At 41.8% G+C, this 23,695-nt stretch overlaps 1 protein-coding gene across 1 annotated transcript; it reads left to right on the top strand.

Annotated features, from left to right (window-relative positions):
* The first annotated feature begins 267 nt into the window (after nucleotides 1-267).
* LOC124255948 (arrestin domain-containing protein 17-like) lies at nucleotides 268-22,056 on the top strand. Its single transcript, XM_046689904.1, has 6 exons — nucleotides 268-462; nucleotides 11,800-11,937; nucleotides 13,435-13,640; nucleotides 15,069-15,434; nucleotides 17,149-17,332; nucleotides 20,986-22,056. The coding sequence occupies exons 1-6, from the start codon at nucleotides 342-344 to the stop codon at nucleotides 21,180-21,182; spliced, it is 1,212 nt and encodes a 403-aa protein (XP_046545860.1). The 5' UTR covers nucleotides 268-341; the 3' UTR covers nucleotides 21,183-22,056.
* The last annotated feature ends 1,639 nt before the right edge of the window (nucleotides 22,057-23,695 follow it).

Raw genomic sequence — 23,695 nt, 5'->3', positions numbered from 1 at the left:
ACATTCCAGTTTTTAATGCATAACTGCGTACACAATTATTGTTAATATATAGATCATATACACTGATGTCACAGATGACGTTCACCATGCCATGGAATCAGATCGGTCACATCTTGTTACGTAAACATGTTTACGGAATGGTGCTGACAACACAGAGGAAGCCATTACTACTATCACGTGTAGCCTCGAGAACAATATCCTATGAGACAGCGCCGCTACATAAGACAGTTTACAAACACGAGTCAGTCAGACCGCAGTGCGGTGCAGTGCTGCAGTGGAGTTCCCCGACGACTGTGGTCGCAGATGCTGCTTGACGCCGTCGCTGCTGTTTCATGCTGTAAATGATGGGGAAGCTACAGACTTTCGATATTTGTGTTACCAATTCCGGCGGAGTTTGCCATCCAGGAGAAATACTAAGGGGACGGGTTGTTTTGGAAGTGTCTCAAACCGTGGATACCAAAGGTGAGCTGTATAACATGGTGTTTGCGGTTTAAAGGTGATTGCAATTTGTTGATGTTGTTTAAAAAAAAGGTATGAAATTTACGTTAGCAGATGTCATGATGTGTTTCTTTCATTTGATTTAGGTTTGAAACGACAAGTAGTTTTGGGCAACAGATGGTCTCTGCTCTTTGTATTTGAAAAGTAGTAAGAATAACCTTGGAATGTTCATTCAAGGGCTTGATATAAAAACTTGCATGTTTACATGAGGACACCCAGTGAAAGTGTTGTGATTCTAGTTGTGATAGTTGTGTCTAATGATCATTTCAAAATTCAGTATATTATGCAGTTTAGTTCGGTCTCTGGCGCCGCAAATATTTGCGTCTGATTATCAGGTTCGCGTCCAGATTATCCAGTGATTGACATCGTGAACATAGGTCCGTGGTGATATGCAGTCATCTACCTCATCACACACGACCATCCACTGTGTCTCCTTTCACGGCAAATAGGTAGCTCTATTCTTATAACATACAGTTTATGAGCAGTCCCATCACAATATCTCCGTCACTACAAAGTGCTCAGTAAGCATGGTATTCATCGGTTAAAATACAGGCACTTTAGAGCGGGTTGTGTGGAATGTACAGACGTTGTGCGTTGACTCGGTCTTAGCCGATAAGTCACATGATTATTGAACGCCGTGTTGTAACTGAAATTCTCAGAGAGCGAGCTTAAATTTGTATCGCAATTTGTGTAGAAAAAACAACAAGTACAATGTATAATTTAATCGAAACTGTTTTAAAGTGTGCACGCATGTTTACAACTCTATAAAAGCAAAAGAAATCAAGCTGACAGTTCGTCTACATATATACTATACGTCAACGGCAACACCCTCACAGACAGTAACACCTTCACAGACTGCATTAATGATTAATCATACGATATGGCTGAAATATTGCCGATGTGACGATAAATATTAACTCACTCACTTAATTATTAATCCTAAACACTAAACATGCAGACAACAATGCGGAATGGGACATCGTTGTCAGCCCGCGTTGAAGAGAAACTCGGCCGATAGTGGACTTGGCCTATTACGTTTCCGGTTTATGAAAACGTACATGCAAGCCAGCTAGTTTAGCCAGTCAAACGCCACGGAATCGCTTATAATATATACTGTATAAAAACCCGACAAAACTAATCACTTCTAATATATACTGTATATAAACCCGACAAAACTAATCACTTCTAATATATACTGTTTATAAACCCGACAAAACTGATCACTTCTAATATATACTGTATATAAACCCGACAAAACTAATCACTTCTAATATATACTGTTTATAAACCCGAAAAAACTAATCACTTCTAATATATACTGTATATAAACCCGACAAAACTAATCACTTCTTATATATACTGTATATAAACCCGACAAAACTAATCATTTCTAATATCGACTGTTTATAGAAGCGACAAATTGCTTTCCATGCTTAAATCAAATCTCTGTAGAAACCAGAGCCGATTGTAAGACTCCGACTGCACCGTGAGCAGGTGGTTGTGAAGCATTTCACAGGCACTACCAATACCCTGCAGCCCTTGTTGAGGTGTAAATACAGAATTTGCCAAAGGCACCCCGACGCCAACTAAAATAGGCTGGGGCGGATACAGCTTTTTTGACAAAGGGGGGTGCAGTTCATATTCCCCCTTTCCACGAGTCTGAATGATCATTTAATAAACTTTGAGGACAAAAGAGCGTGTTGGGTGGGGTGGGGTTTGTCCCACCCCCCGGCCACCCCTCCGACCCCCTGTGTCCGCCTATGATACGGATACGGGGCCGACTCTGTAATTGTGTGGATTGTGTGTCATTGTACCCTGGCGACATTGATCGTGCTTTCATCATAACATGGGGTAGCCTAGTGGGTCGAGCCTTCACTAGCACCCCAAAGGCCATGGGTCGATTCCCACGTGGGTAAAATGTGTGAAGCCCATATCTAGTGTTTTCTGGTGCTATTCCTGAAATATTGCTAATAGCGGCGTAAAACCCGACTCACTCAACCAGACGTTTACATATCTTAAATATTAACGACGACGACGTATGCACACGAACAATAAGTGGCAGACTGTTTCATTGCTACGGGTTATCAGATCGGGTCAGGGTCATGGGTCGCTGATCATGTCCTAAACTATAGGTTGTCTGATATGGGCTGATATCATACAGAATGCTATGGTTTTCTTGGTACATTGTTAATTACAACGTAAAACAACACTCCTTCTCTTTTCATCAGTTTTCTTATTAGCTGAGTTCAAGTTTAGCACAGGGTTCGAGCTGTAAGAGTGAGTGAGTAAGTGAGTTTAGTTTTACGCCGGTTTTAGCAATATTCCAGCAATATCACGGCGGGGACACCAGAAATGGGCTTCCTCAAGCTGTAAGACATCTGAAAACAGCAAAAGAAATAAAAACCTTAACATCTACAGGGGAAATCTCGTCCAGACAAACCTAACATCCGGTACTTGAATCGGTCGATACTGTAAGCTTTAACTAAACGGTTTTTGGTGAATATGTTTCTGAAAGAAGGGCAGCAGCGTGACCTAACGAGCTATGTTCACGATCACCCGAAACACCACGTTAACCACCGGCAATTTACCACACCAGAAACTAATTCCACAGGCTGAGGTAGTTATAGGGAGCTTATCGATTACTGTCTCCATCCAAATTACCCGTTTTTCTGTTACTTCGCATAAGGAACATATAAACGTAATGGTGCCGCGTAGGGTCGTATTAGCAGAACAGTAAGTATTTTCTTCAATTGATTTTGACAACAAAATGAATAAAGATATCCTTGTACTGTCTCCCCTGTATTTGAATCCCCTCTAAAAGGCAGCAACAGAGATATATATCATATATTTCTAAGACACCAGCGTTCTCATCTTATACATTATTGATAACTGTTTATTGTAACGAAGGGAACTGGAATAGCACTATAGAACATACATGCCAAGACAAGTAATAAATGTGAATTGAGTGCAGAGATCAGAATCACTGTGTGGTTCAGTGGTGCTGGGCTTGGACATACTGGAGTACAATGACGAAAATATAGATCATGATCTATTCATATGACTACACTGTACAGGACAACAACCTCAACTGGCTGGACATACTGTAGTGCAATGACGAAGGTATAGATCACGATCTATTCATTTGACTACACTGTATAGGACAACAACCTCAACTGGCTGGACATACTGGAGTACAATGAGGAAGGTAAAGATCACGATCTATTCATTTAACAACATTATACAGGACAACAACTTCTACTGGCTGGACATACTGGAGTACAATGAGGAAGGTATAGATCACGATCTATTCATATGACTACTGGCTGGACATACTGGACAGGAAGGTATAGATCACGATCTATTCATATGACTACACTGGATAGGACAACAACCTCAACTGGCTGGACATACTGTAGTACAATGAGGAAGGTATAGATCACGATCTATTCATTTGACATTATACAGGACAACAACCTCCACTGGCTGGACATACTGGAGTACAATGAGGAAGGTTTAGATCACGATCTATTCATATGACTACACTGTATAGGACAACAACCTCCACTGGCTGGACATACTGTAGTACAACGAGGAAGGTATAGATCACGATCTATTCATTTGACAACATTATACAGGACAACAACTTCTACTGGCTGGACATACTGGAGTACAATGAGGAAGGTATAGATCATGAGCTATTCATATGACAACACTGTATAGGACAAAAACTTCTACTGGCTGGACATACTGTAGTACAATGAGGAAGGTATAGATCATGATCTATTCATATGACAACACTGTATAGGACAAAAACCTCTACTGGCTGGACATACTGTAGTACAATGAGGAAAATATAGATCATGATCTATTCATATGACTACACTGTATAGGACAACAACCTCAACTGGCTGGACATACTGTAGTACAATGAGGAAGGTATAAATCACGATCTATTCATTTGACATTATACAGGACAAAAACCTCCACTGGCTGATACTGAAGTACAATGAGGAAGGTATAGATCATGACCTGTTCATATGACAACACTGCATAGGACACACATGCATACAATCTAACACACCACACACATACACACACACGCGCGCGCGATTTAGCCAGTACTAAATCACAACTATAACACACCAGGTGTCCCCTGTACACCTGGACATCGCCTCAATGGCAGGTGTCTAAGGTACACTTGGACATCGCCTCGATGGCAGGTGTCTCAGGTACACCTGGACATCGCCTCAATGGCAGGTGTCTCAGGTACACTTGGACATCGCCTCAATGCCAGGTGTCACAGGTACACTTGGACATCGCCTCGATGGCAGGTGTCTCAGGTACACCTGGACATTGCCTCAATGGCAGGTGTCTCAGGTACACCTGGACAAACCAAAACATGAGTCTCATTGACATATTCAGACAATGGCCTACTTTTCAGCCGATCCGAATTTTCTCGTGTGAAAGTGAAAAGAGACACCACAAACAACAATGGTTACACTGAATTCCAATTTCATGTTTCATAAGAAAATGGTATTTACAAGTTAATTTTAATTTTAGACTTTAATAACATCGTATTTCTATTTTTATGGCGAGGTGTAGACAGTATGACATTAACTAAGACGTCACAGACTGCCCCTGTTTGATGAGGTTGTAAAATGATTCACAATTCATCTGGCTCACTGGTTACACCCTGTTATGTGTTCTTTGCGCTTATTCAGTGTCATTTTGTAACGCACAATGTGAATGATGTAATATCAAGTCCGTACCAGACCGCCAAACGTTTCTAGCGGCAGAGCCTCGTTTTGAGATTATCACGATTTCCAGATTTCCGTTTCTCAGAGCTCGCTGTACGACAGAGCACGCTGCACAAGTAGTGTTGCAATATACAAGTGGTAAGATGTATCAAATAATACTGATTAATATTTATGTATCCAGTTGAATGAATTGCTCTCAAAATTCTGGATTGACTATTGTACGAAGTAGCGCAATAAGACGGAACCCAGTCAGCAGGAAACGAGACTCTTGTGTAATCAATGTTTTGACTTGATCGCCTCAGCACCAGGTGTCTCAGGTACGCCTGGACATCGCCTCAGCACCAGGTGTCTCAGGTACACCTGGACATCGCCTCAATGCCAGGTGTCTCAGGTACACCTGGACATCGCCTCAATGCCAGGTGTCTCAGGTACACCTGGACATCACCTCAATGGCAGGTGTCTCAGGTACACCTGGACATCGCCTCCGTTGCAGGTGTATCATGTACAGTGCAAGGTGGGTAATCCCAAATCCTAAGGAATCTAACAATAAATATGTTCAGGAATTGGATCTTACTCCTTGATCTGCCATTTTGTTTGGGCCTTGACCCCCTTTAACTTTATTCTACGGTATATACTAAGTCCCGGAGCCTATTATTTGTATATTTCTTAAGCAATCCTTAGATGAACGTGAAACGCCACAATTTGGTGATTGTAATTCCAGATTGGATTGTGATGTTGCTAAAAGCAGTGTAGCAAGCTCTCTCTTTCTGTCAGGCACTTACCTAATTATCAAACCCTCTCTGTATTCACATCTGGCTTGGGATGTGCCTGGGGTGGATTCATTGATTAATATAACATGATGCAGTGGTGCGAAAATAAATGTTGGGATTGAACACGTTTTAGCAGACTCTTCCTCGAATTTGACAAGTCTCCTCTGACTGGTCAATAGGTGGTTACAAATCACATTAACCCCTTCTGGTTGAGATGGCCTGATCTGAAGGCCATATCTACGCATCAGCCAATATTTATACAAGGCTCTTTTTCTATCATTTTCGGCAAGTATTTTGTTAAAAAAGTATGTTATTGATTGCAGGTTAAAAATTGAATATCAGGGCAGGTGAAATGCAGTTTAACGTCGCATTCACATGTATAAGTCAGAACTAATGACGGTTTTGTACCAAGATACCATATCTCAGTTTAGCAAGGAAACCTCACTCACGCAACATACTGACGTGCTGGGTAACGCCAAGTAAATGATTTTCACGTTTCGTTTTTCTTTTCACATTTATGGGTGGCAATAACTTTGATCATAAAACATTATAGAATTCGAATCAATGAGGGTTGATAGTGAGTGAGTGAGTTTAGTTTCACGCCGCTTTTAGCATTATTCCAGGAATATCACGGCGGGGGACGCCAGAACTGGGCTTCACATGTTGTGCCCATGTGGGGAATCGAACCCGGGTCTTCGGCGTGACGAGCAAACGCTTTGACCACTAGGTGGTCAAGAGGATTGATAGATATTCCCTGATCCTCACCTAGAAGGAATACCATATTATCTTCAAAAACAGCCCTAAAAACCCATCTGTTCACAATATCCCTCTCATTGACTTTTCAGACTTTCTTCTTCAGCGCCGTTGAGCAAATACTTTTTCGAAGCAGGCGCTATATAAAACCCTTATCATTATCATTATTACTGAAATCTTCTCTTGTTGACATTACATGGTGTCACTGAGGTTTATCCACAAACATTTCAGCAAGTCATCAAAATAACATGGCCACTGGTCTTGAGAATTTGATAACAGACAAATGTGGTGGAAGTGCAGAGGGAATTATCATTTTAAGGTCACGTCTTTCCATGTGAGGCTCAGAACATATGAATCAGGGAATGGATTTCGAAGACGATGCACGGCAAATTTTATACCCATTATCTCTGCGAGCACAATATATTGATTGAAAAGATACTGTTTCAGCAGAAACAGCCATTTTTAAACGTTATCAGTTACCGTAATTCAGGTCGACACCAAGGAATTTAATTAGGAATATTTTACACCGAATATCTATTAATGCGAGTATATGTACTCACGTGAGCAAGAGCATAAAATTTACTTTGTTGTTCGCATAATGTTCATGTTTTGTAATAAAATTGATGCATATTTAATCATTTGAGAAATGCGGCTGAGCATGCTTAGACACTCAATACTTAGTGTGTCCTCCAAAGACGAGAGAGAGAGAGAGAGAGGGAGAGAGAAAGGGAGAGAGAGAGGGAGGGAGAGAGATGGATCTGAAAGCATCTGGAAAACGGACTCACTCCATAATACTGTATATATGTGTTTACAGCTTACTTTAATTTCTTGACACCTCACCCACAACGTTGATAATTCACCGCTTTAGTATCAAGGAAAACACGAAATGCTTTCACTTACAACAGAATTGCTATCGGTTCATGTAAATTGAGGTGTTGTGAGAATGCAAGGCGTAATTTCAAATCGATAACATTGCTTCCGAACTGTTGAGTTGAACTGTTGATCAAGTGAAGCATTTACTTGAGACCAAGGTGATCTCCACTCCTTCAAGGTCGTTGACGGGATTAATGGAGCCGAGAGCGCTGACCATGGAATAACGCCCAGAGCCTATACTCTAATTGACTCTGGCTCTCCCTCTCCTGCTGTGAAACTGGGAACGCTACCGACAACTAAATGCCAATGCTCACCATCAAAGCCAATTGTGACTATAAGGTCTGAGTGTTGATTTCATCACGTGAAATTATGACAGCTTCAAGAATCTCTCCGAGAAATAATAGGCCTGTTGAGGAATATATTATTTGGAGAGTATAGGTCCGCCGCGGGACATTGGAGCAGTGTGGAATGAGGATGGGCCTTGCAGGGATGGTATATATCATCAGTACTAGTACCAAATACCATGGCAACCTTCCTGATAATTCAGCACTACATGGCACTGTCCAAGTATTCCCGAGCAGCTCGCGACATTGTGGAACAAGCCGAATGCCCCCTCTCGTTGGATGACGTGTCATTCTTGCACATGAACTTCAGACCTACCTCAAATCAAGGATAACTCTATTTCCATCAACAAATAAGATTCATACAACACACTGCGTATGCGAATGTGTCATATTTTGTCATCAACGGTTTAAGCACTCTCACTGTTTTTAGTGTATCTCGATATTCTGCGCATTCTGATTGGTTCGTCATATTGTCACACTTAACATTGATAGCTAGGTGGACAAATGTTCGTGAAGGTTTCGGGAAAATGTCGAGTTGTGACGACTGATTTGAATGTTAAAGTCACGAAGTGGAAGTTTCTCTCTCCTGGTAACCTTCAGCTTACTTTACTCGTGCTCAAGGTGTTATAACCATAATACTGGTTTAAAGGGTTTGCAAGATTGACTTTGCATTCTTGACCAAAACGATGACCATTTCATAATATATGTTTGGTGGAAAAAAACATGGTGAAATTGACTGTGGTTGTCGTGATCATAATGAGTCAACTGTATCGACAAAGGATTTCTTAGAGTGCTTTCTTGGAGAAAACAAGGTCTTGTCAAACGTCTGCAGTGGTAATTCTCCGTCCCAGGTAATTGCGATTGTTCCTGTTGGTATTCCCCCGTGTATTGTCTCGCACTGTCCTCTACGTGGTCTGAGAATACAAATCAAACAGAACCCGAGTGATTTTCCACTCCAGAAGTACCGAATGTTGTTCAATGCATCGGGAATCTCACGATCAAATGAGAAATTCCTTTCAACCCCTTTGGACAAGCATCTAAGCACATTTTACCTAAACTAAAAGGTACATTCCAAATTTGAGGGACACAGTTTATTGTCGTAGATATCCACACAATGACACAGACTCTGAACGACCACTGGACAATGTTAACCCCCGATCATTTTATATTCGCGTTATCTTCTTCACTTGTGCTTGTACTTTTTGTACATTTCCATCGAGCGCCGATTAATGTGTAACACGGGTAGTGGAGTTTTCAAGTAAGACACAAATTAACTTTGGCGCCACCGCTCAAAGAATATATTTTAACCTTTCGGTGTCATTGTTCGGTGTCGATTATCATTGTCTTTCCCGGAGGGATTGCCCTCCACTTTATTGAAATAATGGGTGTTATGTACTACTGCAACAAATATTCAAGCACTATGAGGCGAGTTTTTCACACACTATATTTATTAATCTATAATGACAGACTAAATTTAGTCATGTCATATAACGGAGGTATTATGCACTGTGTTGACCCTTGTACAGGTAGTACAATGTCCTGATGATGATGGCCATGTGGGGTTTAACGTGCGTTTCCGACATAATGCGTATTTCGCACACGGGGGTATGGCAGATGATGTGTGAACGAAATTCTGTTCTGCTCCCTTTTGATGGCTTTATTTCATATGATTTGGCCAAATACGAAAATCTCATGGCTCATGTTTTCGTTCTCCCTCCATGCTATGAAGTCAGCGCGTCTGTGTTAAGGCTTTTCGACATTTCACCACTGAGTTCGTGTTACTATGGAATCCTAGAGGGGACATTGTCGTGTTGTCGCACTTTAGTTCATTTTGCCACGTTTTGCTTGTTTTTGTGAGGGCGAATCCTAGTTCCTTCTAGGATTCCATATGTAACAGCTGATATTGCCCTGATCTGCCATCATACGATTACGTTCAGTTATCCCGTGGATAGCCAGCAAAAGGAGTAGCTTAAAACGGGGATTCACTCATGACATGACTGGTCAGCCGCAGGGGTTAAAACATCCCGAACCAGGGGCCCGATCTAGTGACTGAGTGAGTGAGTTTAGCTTTACGCAATATTCCAGCAATATTGCGATGGGAGACACCAGAAATGGGCTTCACACATTGTATCCATGTGAGAAATCGAACCGGGTCTTCGGCGTGACGAGCGAACGCTTTAACCACAAGGCTATCCCACCGCCCCGGGCCCGATTCACAAAACGTTCGTATCACTATGCCATTCGTAAGCCTATGATAAGGTTTAGAGTTACGATGGGTCGTAACGTTACGAACGCTTTGTGGATCGGGACCTAGTCGTCTCGACCCGTCCAGTGTGACTATGACATTGTCATAGGGTCATTTACTACGTCACAAGAGTACATTAGTATCGTACAATATTTGACATTACAGTACATGGGGCAACACAATGTTTGTCGTGAGCTCTTTTCTGGCACTGTTAACATGATTTTGATAAGAAGCCAGATGCTGCTGATACAACTAGGTTATCTTCCCCAAGCCTGCATTGATGTCATTACAGCAACAGTCGCATTCAAGCTACTTCACCGTGCGGCTTGAACACATTCGAGCTGGACCAGGTAAACCAGAGGTGGATAGCATGAGCATCGATAAACGCAAACTGGTTTAGCTGATATAATACGCAGCTAATAGTTTAAGAGTTTAGAGCGTAGATGTTGTATATTGTTAAAGGTACTTGCAGTCTGCTTATTGTACATATTACGATTTATATGTCATGTCCCCATATCGTGAACAGCTTTATTGAATAACACCCTGATCCGCCATGGAGAGATGAACATGGGCAGTGTGACGCCGTGGAAGATGCCAGAAAATATGAGTTAGTTTCTCCAGTTTCTCCAACATTAAAACTTGGCCAGAGCTCAAGTATTATATCCTGGGGAAAAGGGGGCGGTGGGGTAGTCTAGTGGTTAAAGCATTGGCTCGTCACGCCGAAGACCCGGGTTCGAATCCTCACATGGGTACAATGAGTGAAGCCCATTTCTAGTGTCCCCCGCCGTGATATTGCTGGAATATTGTTAAAAGCGGCGTAAAACCAAACTCAGTCAGTCAGTCAGTCAGTCCTGGGGAAAAAGTGTTCTCGGTGCAAAACAGGGTATATTTGTAGTCCCTAACTGAACTAATGTCCGGTCCCATATACAAATGGCAGAAGACTCAGTTAAATACGATATATGTATTCCAGGTTGGAATAATAGCTTTTCCACGTTAGGTATGTCTTGAGAGTCGATGAAACTTTAACCAACCATGCCAGCACTGTGTGGCGCGACCAGTATTTTCCCCGAGTCACCTTCCTTGGCCTCGTTCCACAAGCGATCACAGTGCTGAGATGATCGTTAGTAACCTACTTTAACATAGATTTACGACAGTCGCAGTCACCATTACGGTTCCCTGTCACGTTACGTTGTGTAGATTAATACTGATAGGCATGCACTGTTTACAGGATTGGTTGGTTGATTGTCGTTTTACGCCGCACCCAGCAATATTCCAGCTATATGGCGGCGGTCTGTAAATAATCGAGTCTGGACCAGACAATCCATTGATCAACAGTATAGGCATCAATCTATGTAACTGGCATACAATGCCATGTGTCAGCCAAGTCACCCGACCCCGTTAGTCGTCTCTTACGGCAAGCAAGAGTTGCTGAAGGTCAATTCTAACCCGGATCTTCACCAGTAGCTGTTTACAGGAAGGACCACGCCGTTTTTGGTAAATGGGTACGTATCATGTAGATGGTCGTAACTCACTATACCAGATTGTTCTGTTTGTGGTAGATATCCGGATAGAATGTCGTGGTCAGGCCCGAGTGTTCTGGGAGGACAGTTCCAGTTCCATGGGGGAACCACAGAACCCCAGCCAGACTGACGACCACACGGCCGAGGAGGAGTACCTGGCCGTCAGCAAGAAACTGTGTAAGTTTGTAAATAATAAGCATTGAACACTATGGGTAAAACTAAAGAATACAATTGGTCATGTATGTATTTTAACCTCTCGTGAATTAGTTTAAATAGGATCTTGCATCAATGCTCACATGCACTCGAGCTTCCGTTTTTTCACCCTGTGTGTTCATGTATGTGAATATTATTTGCCTTCCATAAAATAACGAGTTGATTGCGCATCATCGTACACCGAAGGGGTTTGGAGCGTTGCTCATTGTGTCAATCACAGGATTGTCTGGCCCGTTTATAGGCCGCCGTCATGTAGCTGAATATTGATGAGTGAAACAAATGGAACAAACAAGATCTGGGTTTGTAAAACCCCGAATCTCTCCGTCCTCTTGGATAAGCATTCCGCCATACAGAAACTGATTATCGTTCAATAAGGTATTACCTAAACACATGCCATATACATTCCGCCATACAGTAACTGATTATCGTTCAATAAGGTATTACCTAAACACATGCCATATACATTCCGCCATACAGTAACTGATTATCGTTCAACAAGGTATTACCTAAACACATGCCATATACATTCAGCCATACAGTAACTGATTATCGTTCAACAAGGTATTACCTAAACACATGCCATATACATTCAGCCATACAGTAACTGATTATCGTTCAACAAGGTATTACCTAAACACGTCATATACATTCCGCTATGCTGTAATCGATTATCGTTCAACAAGGTATTACGTGAACACATGTCATATACATTCAGCCATACAGTAATCGATTATCGTTCAACAAGGTATTACCTAAACACATGTCATATACATTCAGCCATACAGTAATCAATTATCGTTCAACAAGGTATTACCTAAACACATGTCATATACACTCAGCCATACAGTAACTGATTATCGTTCAACAAGGTATTACCCGAACACATGTCATATACATTCCGCCATGCTGTAATCGATTATCGTTCAACAAGGTATTACCTAAACACATGTCATATACATTCAGCCATACAGTAATCGATTACCGTTCAACAAGGTATTACCTAAACACATGTCATATACATTCAGCCATACAGTAATCAACTATCATTCAACAAGGTATTGCCTAAACACATGTCATATACACTCAGCCATACAGTAACTGAGTATCGTTCAACAAGGTATTACCTAAACACATGTCATATACATTCAGCCTTACAGTAACTGATTATCGTTCAACAAGGTATTACCTAAACACATGCCATATACATTACGCCATGCAGTAATCGATTACCATTCAACGTTGAACTGGCGTTACGTGTATGTGTCTGCTTAAACACGTCACAAAACAGAAGGTGTTATGCCCTTACAAGCAGACTTGAATACCCATCAACTGAATATGCTTATACGAAAACAATTCCTGTGCCGACAGAAATCTGCAACATCCCTACTGTTACAAATATTATACAGAAATATGCGTCGCCAACATAAATTGCTTCTACTTTCATCCGTCCTTTATCTTCAGGGTCGGGCCAACTTGCTAGGGGCTGCCATAATCTCCAGTTCCAGTTCCTTATTCCCGAGGGAGTACCGAGTTCATTCGACGGCGAGTTTGGCTACATCCGTTACTGGCTCAGGGTGTTTATTGACCGCTCCTGGCGGACCGACACAACCACGAAGCTCTTCGCGGTGCTGGCCAAAGTAGATCTTAATGAAATACCAGACGCCAACGTACGTACAATTACCTTTTTGCGACGGTTTTATTGCACCATGAAATCAAGGGATCTCAATGCTTAAGAGGAAATGTTTCTAAAGCAGCCATTTGAACTACACAAGCCTCACGGAGCTTTCTTTCCTAATGCGTTTCTTACTGTACCATGATCGTCTTGTCTGAATATGGTCTGGAAGCAAGTTTCGATACTTGGTGTAAGTTATTGCTTTCTGGAATAGGTCCTATAGTACTGTCGGAAATAGAAAATAACTGTATTTTCTCATTTATCTCTACAATTTATGTAGTTGATATGTGAAAGTGTGAAATATCTGTTAAACTAAGTTCGGCCTAACTACAGTCTCAGTGGTAGAGAGATAGGAAACGGAGAAAAAGGACTTTACTGAGGGGAAATTAGTGCAGAAATGAGCAATGCGGGTTTTTTGTAAGTCCAAAAAGACTTATTTGGAACAGACCATGGCTTTATGCAAATTAGTGTGCAACGATATTGTATTACAAAGGACTCTTTTTAAATGCCAAATTTGAAATTAGACGTAGCTTCATTATAAACGATAGCTGACGTAAAAAATAATAACTTTTATGCCGAAACTATTAAGGATGTAGCTACCATGCAGTCTCACTGTCACTATAAAAAGAAACAGATAGGAGGGGTCGCCTCAAAAGCAAAACCTGGGGTCGGGCTTGGGGATAGAGATATCAGCTAAGATAAGATAATCCTTTAGGGCAATTATACTGGGGAGGTACACGGCACGTCATAACAATTTACAAATGATATCCAGTCCTGTCGATCTTCGGGTGGTCATGCCACCTATATACTACGATGCGTTTCTATGGTTTTCGGGTTTTGGGGGGTCTGAAATAGCACATAGGTGTGTCATGATAAATATAATTTAGGTTAGGGTTGCAATGCGTTTCCATTAACCGATATTACATATCTCAACATAAACTTTATGAGAGAAAGACACGTAAGATGTTAATCAGTAGATGAGACATAGTCAACACACATGAAAAAGCACAAAATATCTTTGAGATGACCCCTTGTGCCTGTAGGCAGCACGTGCATTTCATGCCAGGTGAGTCGACGGTCCGTCGTCATACCTGGCTGAGCGACCTAATTGCCATCTACAGTCTGATCTATTGTTTTCAGCAGCTATTCGTATATTTCTAAGTTTTGCCCGATTTTACGAGTAAACATGCTTTTCTGGATATCGTATTACGCATCCCACTGAACGCCCAGTTAGGCCGAAGTGGGTTATTTCGACATATGCTATTTGCAATTGTGTCAATTTTCGGGATACAGAGCAACAGCCTAAAAACCGTTTTTTTCTATTTCCGACAGTACTTTAGTGCAAGTGTACTCATGGCAGACTTGTCCATGTTCTGTATTTCGTTAAGCTTTAAGCTATTTACTGTTGACCTTGACCTTGCAGGAGTACGTTGAGGTGGTTGACAGTATGAAGGTCTCAGCGTTGTTCTCACCGTCAGGCGTCTGTAACGCAGCCTTGCGTCTAGATCGTAAAGGTTTCGTTCCAGGGGAGATAATCCCCTTAAAATTCGCCATCAGGAATGACACAGCACGTGATGTCCACCGAGTGTCCGTGGAACTGAGACAGATCACAGACTACAAGGCTAGGAGTCAGGACAAGAGTACAGAACGAGTGATGGCGAAGTTGAAGTTCGGACGGATACCTGCCAGAACCTCCTATGAGAAGAGAGAAAACAAGCTGCGTCTGCCCCTCTGCCCCCCGGGAAACCTGCGTGGGTGTAGCCTCATACACACATACCATAAAGTGATGGTGAGGGTTGATGATAGAGTGAGGGAATGTGTATTTGATGTACCAGTGATCTACCAGTTAGTGAGTGGGTTTAGTTTTACGCCGCTTTTAGCAATATTCAAGCAATATCACGGCGGGGGTAATCAGAAGTAGGCATCATACATAGTACCCATGTGAGGAGTGAGTGAGTATGGTTTTACGTCGCTTTTAGCAATATCACGGCTGGGGACCCCAGAAAGGGCTTCACACATTGTACCCATGTGGGGAATCGAACCCGGGCCTTCGGCATGACGAGCAAACGCTTTAACCACTAGGCTACCCCACCGCCCCAACCATATGAGGAATCGAAACCGGGTCATCGGCGGATGCTTCTGCCAGTATTCTAGTAAGATCGCGTCGCGGGGCTCCATATTTCACTTACTCATGTGCAGAATCGAAGCCGGGCCTTCTCCGCAACTAGCGAACCCTTAACCCAACGTGCTGCACCATTGCCACCACTGTGGAAGATTTGAGATCAAATGAGTGTGAATTTTGTGGTCAAGATTATTTCCTTTATAAAATATAGTTCGTTGCACGCATTCCCAGTTTGCAAAAATACTCAAAGTTCCGATCTCAGAGAAAATAGCATTTATCATCCAAAACTGTGTTCCACAGGAGATATCGCTTGTGTGAGATCAAACGATATCTCCTAGGAGATATCGTTTTGACAGTAGATTTTGTACAATGCCCTGACAATGCTATGACGTCATGTACTTGATGACGTCACAATGCTATGACATCGCTGCACTGCAAGTCTAATGGCAGTACCATGTTCAGAGATGTACATTTTTCATTGAAAATTAATGAAGAGTGATTTTGGATGATAAATAGAATCTCACCCTCGTGTCTTCTGATATCAAATATATCAACACTCGTTGATAAAGTAAAAATATCCTCGGCAAGCCTCGGATATTTCTAACTTTATCAACTCGTGATGATATAATTGATATCAGAAGACACTTGGGTGAGATTCTCTATGTCATAAATGACGTATTACATGTAACGTATTAATTAGCTTGACAGAAGTAATATCACTAAGCTGTTTTAATCGATGAGGATCTGCACCACCATCCCAACACACGATACGGGGCTCCAACATACCAAGCACGCAAAACATGTTTGAGTGGATGGTAACATCGACCTCCCAGTCTCCGTGAAGTGGTTTCATTCCACACCCACACACCCCACCCCACTCCGCCCCACCCCACACCCACAAACATTATGCTTCTGGGTGTCAGCAACATACCCCTTCTGTTGGGTTTGACCAAGGTGGTGTACATCTGAATCATTCCGGTTTTTCGATGAGACAGTGAGGTTAGTTTTACGCCGCACTCAGCAGTATTCCAGCTATATGGCGGCGGTCTTTAAATAATCGAGTCTGGATAAGACAATCCAGTGATCAACAACATGAGCATCGATCTACGCAATTGGGATACGATGACATGTGTCAACAAAGTCAGCGAGTCTGACCACCCGATCCCGTTAGTCGCCTCTCACGACAAAGCATGGGTTACAACTCACTCACTCACTCCAACTTTGCGTGAAAGGTTAAAACTGGCGATGTTCAAATCGAACTCCGAACGAAACTACCCTTACCAAAGGAACCAGGGTATTTACCAACATATAATAGATATATAATTCCCTTGATGATCGAGGATGAGAGGCGTTTTAATCTGACTATGTTCCTATTTCCCAGCTGAAAGTGAAACCCTCAGCTCTGTCCTTCAAGCTAATGAAGATCCCTATAGAGCTGATTGTGGGGACAGTACCTTTAAGACAAGGGTCAGTGACCTCTGCGTATGGACGTGACAGCGGGGTGGGGCTTCAGCTCATCCCTCCCGAAGTTCCCAGCACCTCCGGCTCTCAGTACACCACAACGTGTAAGTAGAGAAATCTTCTTTCCTGAGTGACTATCACCAGAAATAGCAGCAGGCGCCAACAGTACAGTACAATGTAACACGGTACAATAGAAAACAACGCAACACAGCCCAGTGTAATACAATACAATGCAATACAGCACAGTGTAATACACTATAATAATATATAGTAATATACGTTTCGGTACAATACAATACAGCACAGTGTAATACACTATAATAATATATAGTAATATACGTTTCGGAACAATGCAATACAGCACAGTGTAATACACTATAATAATATATAGTAATATACGCCTCGGTACAATGCAATACAGCACAGTGTAATACACTATAATAATATATAGTAATATACGTTTCGGTACAATGCAATACAGCACAGTGTAATACACGATAATAATATATAGTAATATACGCCTCGGTACAATGCAATACAGCACAGTGTAATACACTATAATAATATATAGTAATATACGTTTCGGTACAATGCAATACAGCACAGTGTAATACACGATAATAATATATAGTAATATACGCCTCGGTACAATGCAATACCAGTGTAATACACTATAATAATATATAGTAATATACGTTTCGGTACAATGCAATACAGCACAGTGTAATACACTATAATAATATATAGTAATATACGTTTCGGTACAATGCAATACAGCACAGTGTAATACACTATAATAATATATAGTAATATACGTTTCGGTACAATGCAATACAGCACAGTGTAATACACGATAATAATATATAGTAATATTCGTTTCGGTACAATGCAATACAGCACAGTGTAATACACTATAATAATATATAGTAATATACGTTTCGGTACAATGCAATACAGCACAGTGTAATACACTATAATAATATATAGTAATATACGTTTCGGTACAATGCAATACAGCACAGTGTAATACACTATAATAATATATAGTAATATACGTTTCGGTACAATGCAATACAGCACAGTGTAATACACTATAATAATATATAGTAATATACGTTTCGGAACAATGCAATACAGCACAGTGTAATACACTATAATAATATATAGTAATATACGTTTCGGTACAATACAATACAGCACAGTGTAATACACTATAATAATATATAGTAATATACGTTTCGGTACAATGCAATACAGCACAGTGTAATACACTATAATAATATATAGTAATATACGTTTCGGTACAATGCAATACAGCACAGTGTAATACACTATAATAATATATAGTAATATACGTTTCGGTACAATGCAATGCGTACAGTACAGTATACGCGTACAGTGTAATAATAGAAAAGCACAGTGTAGTATAAAAAAGTACAGTGTACTGTTGTAGGGTACAGGGCAGTACAGCACAATGAAATGCAGTGTAGAACAATACAGTTTAGAACAGTACAGTGTCGTGCTGTGTAGTACAGGACAGTACAATATAATTTAGTGTAGTGTTGTGTTGTACAGTATAATAGTGGAGTACACTAGTCGAGTGCAGTGTAGTTCAGTACAGGACAGTACAATACAGTGACTTGTAGTACCATGCGGTGCAGTTCTCTATACATATACCCTGTATCGCACAAAAAGTCAAAATGTCCGATTCAGAAAAATAGCCTGATGTCGAAAATAATTTTCTTGTTACGTTTAACTGAATGCTTTTAGAATTCACTTGACGAAAAAACCATCGCTATGTTATTTTAATCGATAAGGACCAGCACAGACTTCGAATCGCGTCAGGCCACACAGACCTCCGCAATATAAATGTCAAGCATCTTGCAGTTGCATTACGAACGACAGGAGCATCAGACCTCAGGCTGAACCCGACTGTCACGTAACACAGAAACCGAGGCGTAACTCCAACAAAACGTGATATTTCTACTATTTCTGAACTAGGTGCCGACCACTAAGGAGACACACTTAACGCCGTGAGGACGAATTGAGTTGAAGGTCGCGTCAGGGATTATAACAGATGTAGTTTCCCCTAAGTGTGCGGGGGGGCGTCGCTGACGCTGACGTAAGTCCAGACTTACGACGGTCTTGGAACAGTTCCATGCATTACTTGTACAGTGTATACAACTCCCATTCGACTATAGTCGGCCTCACAGTTCCATACATTACTCGTACAGTGTATACAACTCCCATCCGACTATAGTCTGTCTCACAGTTCCATACATTACTCGTACAGTGTATACAACTCCGATCCGACTATAGTCGGCCTCACAGTTCCATACATTACTCGTGCGGTGAAAACAAACTCCGATCCGACTATAGTCGGCCTCACAGTTCCATACATTACTCGTACAGTGTATACAACTCCCATCCGACTATAGTCTGTCTCACAGTTCCATACATTACTCGTACAGTGTATACAACTCCCATCCGACTATAGTCTGACTCACAGTTCCATACATTACTCGTACAGTGTATACAACTCCCATCCGACTATAGTCTGCCTCACAGTTCTATACATTACTCGTTCAGTGTATACAACTCCCATCCGACTATAGTCTGTCTCACAGTTCCATACATTACTCGTACAGTGTATACAACTCCCATCCGACTATAGTCTGCCTCACAGTTCCATACATTACTCGTACAGTGTATACAACTCCCATCCGACTATAGTCTGTCTCACAGTTCCATACATTACTCGTACAGTGTATACAACTCCCATCCGACTATAGTCTGTCTCACAGTTCCATACATTACTCGTACAGTGTATACAACTCCCATCCGACTATAGTCTGCCTCACAGTTCCATACATTACTCGTACAGTGTATACAACTCCGATCCGACTATAGTCGGCCTCACAGTCCCTGTTTGCCCTACTGTCAAGCCCACCCTGCAATGCAAAAGCCCTAAATGAAGCAAGTTTAGAGGTTCAGGTTCCTCGGGTACAGGATCACCCATTTCACTGGGGCTCCTTTTCAATTTAAATGGGTGTACATGTATTTGTTACTATGAAAGTTATATATATTCAGAGACTATGCGTTTGTCTAATCCGACCAATACTGTTCCCTTTCACTGAGATTCAGGCAACGTAACAACAATCATCTTATAACGTGTTCTGTTGTGTCGCGGCATCAAGATCGAACCACAGACTTTCAGCTCTCCGCACAGAGGCTTAACCGACTGAGTCATGGAAGGTCTATTGCCACGAAAATGGCTTAACCAAGAGGTCAACCCTTGTTATTGACTTGTAGATTTGTTTTCGTTTTGCATGTTTTAAGCCCACCTGACCTCCCAAAAAACTTGTGACGGAACTCCTCGTATGCCAAAACACTGTGTTCACATTCGTGTATATTTAGCCGTGGGATTATCGTGGCTGAGCTTTTCGATATTTTGTTACTGTACTATCTTGCGAGATCATAAAAGAATACCTCATATAGTCTACCAATTAATGGAAAGGGACACCTCAAATCTTGCTGTTACCCGATTACCCTGTCAATAGCATCCTTATATATTTTTACCAAGATTCGTTCTTCCATGCTACCATTTCCTTATCTGCCAAAACAGTTATTCTGAAGTGTATAGAAGGCAACATGATTGTGAAACTTGTATGAATTTGTGATGAACTCAATAACCAATCACATTGTATCACCGGTGTATAATGAAACGGTCATTTATACTGCAACTACTACATTGCAGCATCGCCGGCACACGAGATGACGTTGCATCGGTCCAAGTCTCCAGGTCACCTGTCGTCGTCCCCTGAAGCGGTGGACACCCGGTCCTCCTCCCTCAACCATCACCATGACGACTACCTTACCCTACCCTCAGCCTTCACCCCTCCCCGTCCCCGGGCCAACACCAACTCCAGCATCCTGAGGGCCCGGGGTAGATGACTAGCGGCCTGTGACGCCGGGGATACGGCGTCAGACTCGGACTGAGTACACGCGACATGAAACCCTTAAAGACTCCCTGTAAAGTCTTCACGGTTTTCATAGTGGGGAAACAGAGAGAAGATCTGCGTAAAACATTGTTCGGCCACTGTATTTCGAATCTTTCATGGGGCGTCCTTGTATCTGAATTATTCATACAGTCATGGCATAATTAATAAACATGAATGAGTGATGTTTTAGCAATATCACGGCAAGGGATACGAGAAAGGGGGTGCACACTTTGTACCCGGGCCATCGGTGGGACGAGCGTACACTGTAGCCATGTCTACGCCCCCATGTTACTACAATAGACGATGTGAAACATTCAGGTAGTCTAGACACCCAGGCGAAAGTGACCCGCTGTATCACCTGATATTGTCGTAAATGCTCGCGATATAAGCCAGGGAGATTTAGCTGGAACTTTGCTGACTCCAGGATTATGACATTCACCCACTCATCCCGTCACAGTTCCCGTCAACATATATTTCACTTCCGGGAATACTTAAACAATCCTCATCAGACTACATTCACAAGAAATCCCTGTCTCTATTCAACCTTGTTGAGCAATTTGGAGCCTTTCATTCAAATCAGAATATTGACTGTGGTCGAAATCCATTACTATGCTATACAGTGGACAGGTATATTCTGTAAAGCCATACAAAAGAGTTCTCGGTGTTGTCTTAAGGAGACACCGGTCCCCAGGTTCTGTAGTCTTTACAGGGGGTTGTAGATAAAGATGCAGTCTCTTGAAGTGAGCGAGTGCGATTTTTCGCCGCTCATGAATAGCAATATTCCAGCAATATCAGTGTTTGGGACCCCGGACACCGGGCTTTATGCATTATACATATGTGGGGAATCGAACCCGGGGCTTCGACATGACAACTGAACGCTTTAACCACTAGGCGAGGTGAGCGTGTGCTATCCCACCGAGGTAATATTTATTGTCCTGGGCTTCCTTTCACAAAGCGCTAAGGTGATCGTAAGTCACTAAGGTAACCTTAGTGCAGTGTTAAAGAATGGGAGTTGAGGTTAACCTTAGTAAAGGTTGCTTCGTGAAAGGACCCCCAGGGCCTCCTTTCACAAAGCACTAAGATGATCGTAAGTCACTAAGGTAACCTTAGTGCAGTGTTAAAGAATGGGAGTTGAGGTTAACCTTAGTAAAGGTTGCTTCGTGAAAGGACCCCCAGGGCCTCCTTTCACAAAGCACTTAGATGATCGTAAGTCACTAAGGTAACCTTAGTGCAATGTTAAAGAATGGGAGTTAAGGTTAACCTTAGTAAAGGTTGCTTCGTGAAAGGAGACCCTGGATCCAACGAAGGTTATGAAATGTGGTATGATTTCAATTGCATTGAATATCTTTGGGTCGATATGTATTGCTTTGAGGATTCTAGATTAGTCCTAAAATGTCAAAATATCCCATTACTTGTGTTTGGGAATATGGTTGGTGTAGGTTTGTAAGTTTTGGAATGAACGTGTATTGTCGTGGGTATGAATGACACCCGTATACTGCTCTGTAGGGGGCGCTGTCGTCCTGCCTTTCGCAAATGACGTTATCCGGCAGTTCATATTTCTGGAAATTAATCGATATAAACTGAAGTCTTGAGCATTGAGTTTTAATAATCCCTCTGGTGATTGTTTTGGTATCGGCACAATTCATGGCTGTCGGCGCATGGACCATGAGATGTGCTGGGTGACGGAGTATAAATGTCAACGAGCCTCAATAATAATGTTATTTATAACACTACCAGAGACAGCAGACCCGGGTTAGTGAATTATTTTCCCGGGCTGTTGGCTAGAGACTCAAACCATTTGGACAGATTCCATACGTTACAAACGGTTGACAGTGTTACACCGTATAAAGAAGTGTGTGAAATGTCGAACGAATCATGCAAAAGCAATCCCATGTTTCGACCTATTGTTTAATTAGTCAGTCAGTTTAATTAGTAAACGAGGCCATGCACGCCGTACGACGTCACGTAGTATTGTTTGATCGGCATTCTAGAAGTTGGTGAGTCAAAATGAAGCATACAACTTAATGGATGACAACTTCTTGTTTATTGCATAGAGCAACGTTTCGATGCAGATTCTTAATCGTTATCAAGCTAATGTGACTACAACCAAATGGTGAGACACATATATACATGGTATGTAATGACAAACAGCAGATTAACATTAACAGCATGTATTTGAATAACAAGTGGTACGTAATTGGAAGAGGCCATTTGGGGACTAAGAACAACAAATAGCACAAGTGTTGCAGCCAGTACACAAGGGGAAATAAGTAGTAACAACAAGCTGAACAACAAGCTGATAGGGTGCCTTGATAGAGGGTGCCTTGATAGAGGGTGCCTTGACAGAGGGTGCCTTGATAGAGTCAATAGTTCGAATTGACATGAATTTGTCGTCCATAAAGCTGTATGTTTCATGTTGTCACGTATGTTGTATACAATCGTGTAACAAGCTGTACATTAACGCTG

The sequence above is a fragment of the Haliotis rubra genome, unplaced genomic scaffold (genome assembly GCF_003918875.1).
Source record: "Haliotis rubra isolate DU_JTF1 unplaced genomic scaffold, ASM391887v1 Scf613, whole genome shotgun sequence".
Lineage (NCBI taxonomy): Eukaryota > Metazoa > Mollusca > Gastropoda > Lepetellida > Haliotidae > Haliotis > Haliotis rubra.
Note: the sequence above shows the minus strand (reverse complement) of the source record. Positions and strands in the feature narration are given on the sequence as shown.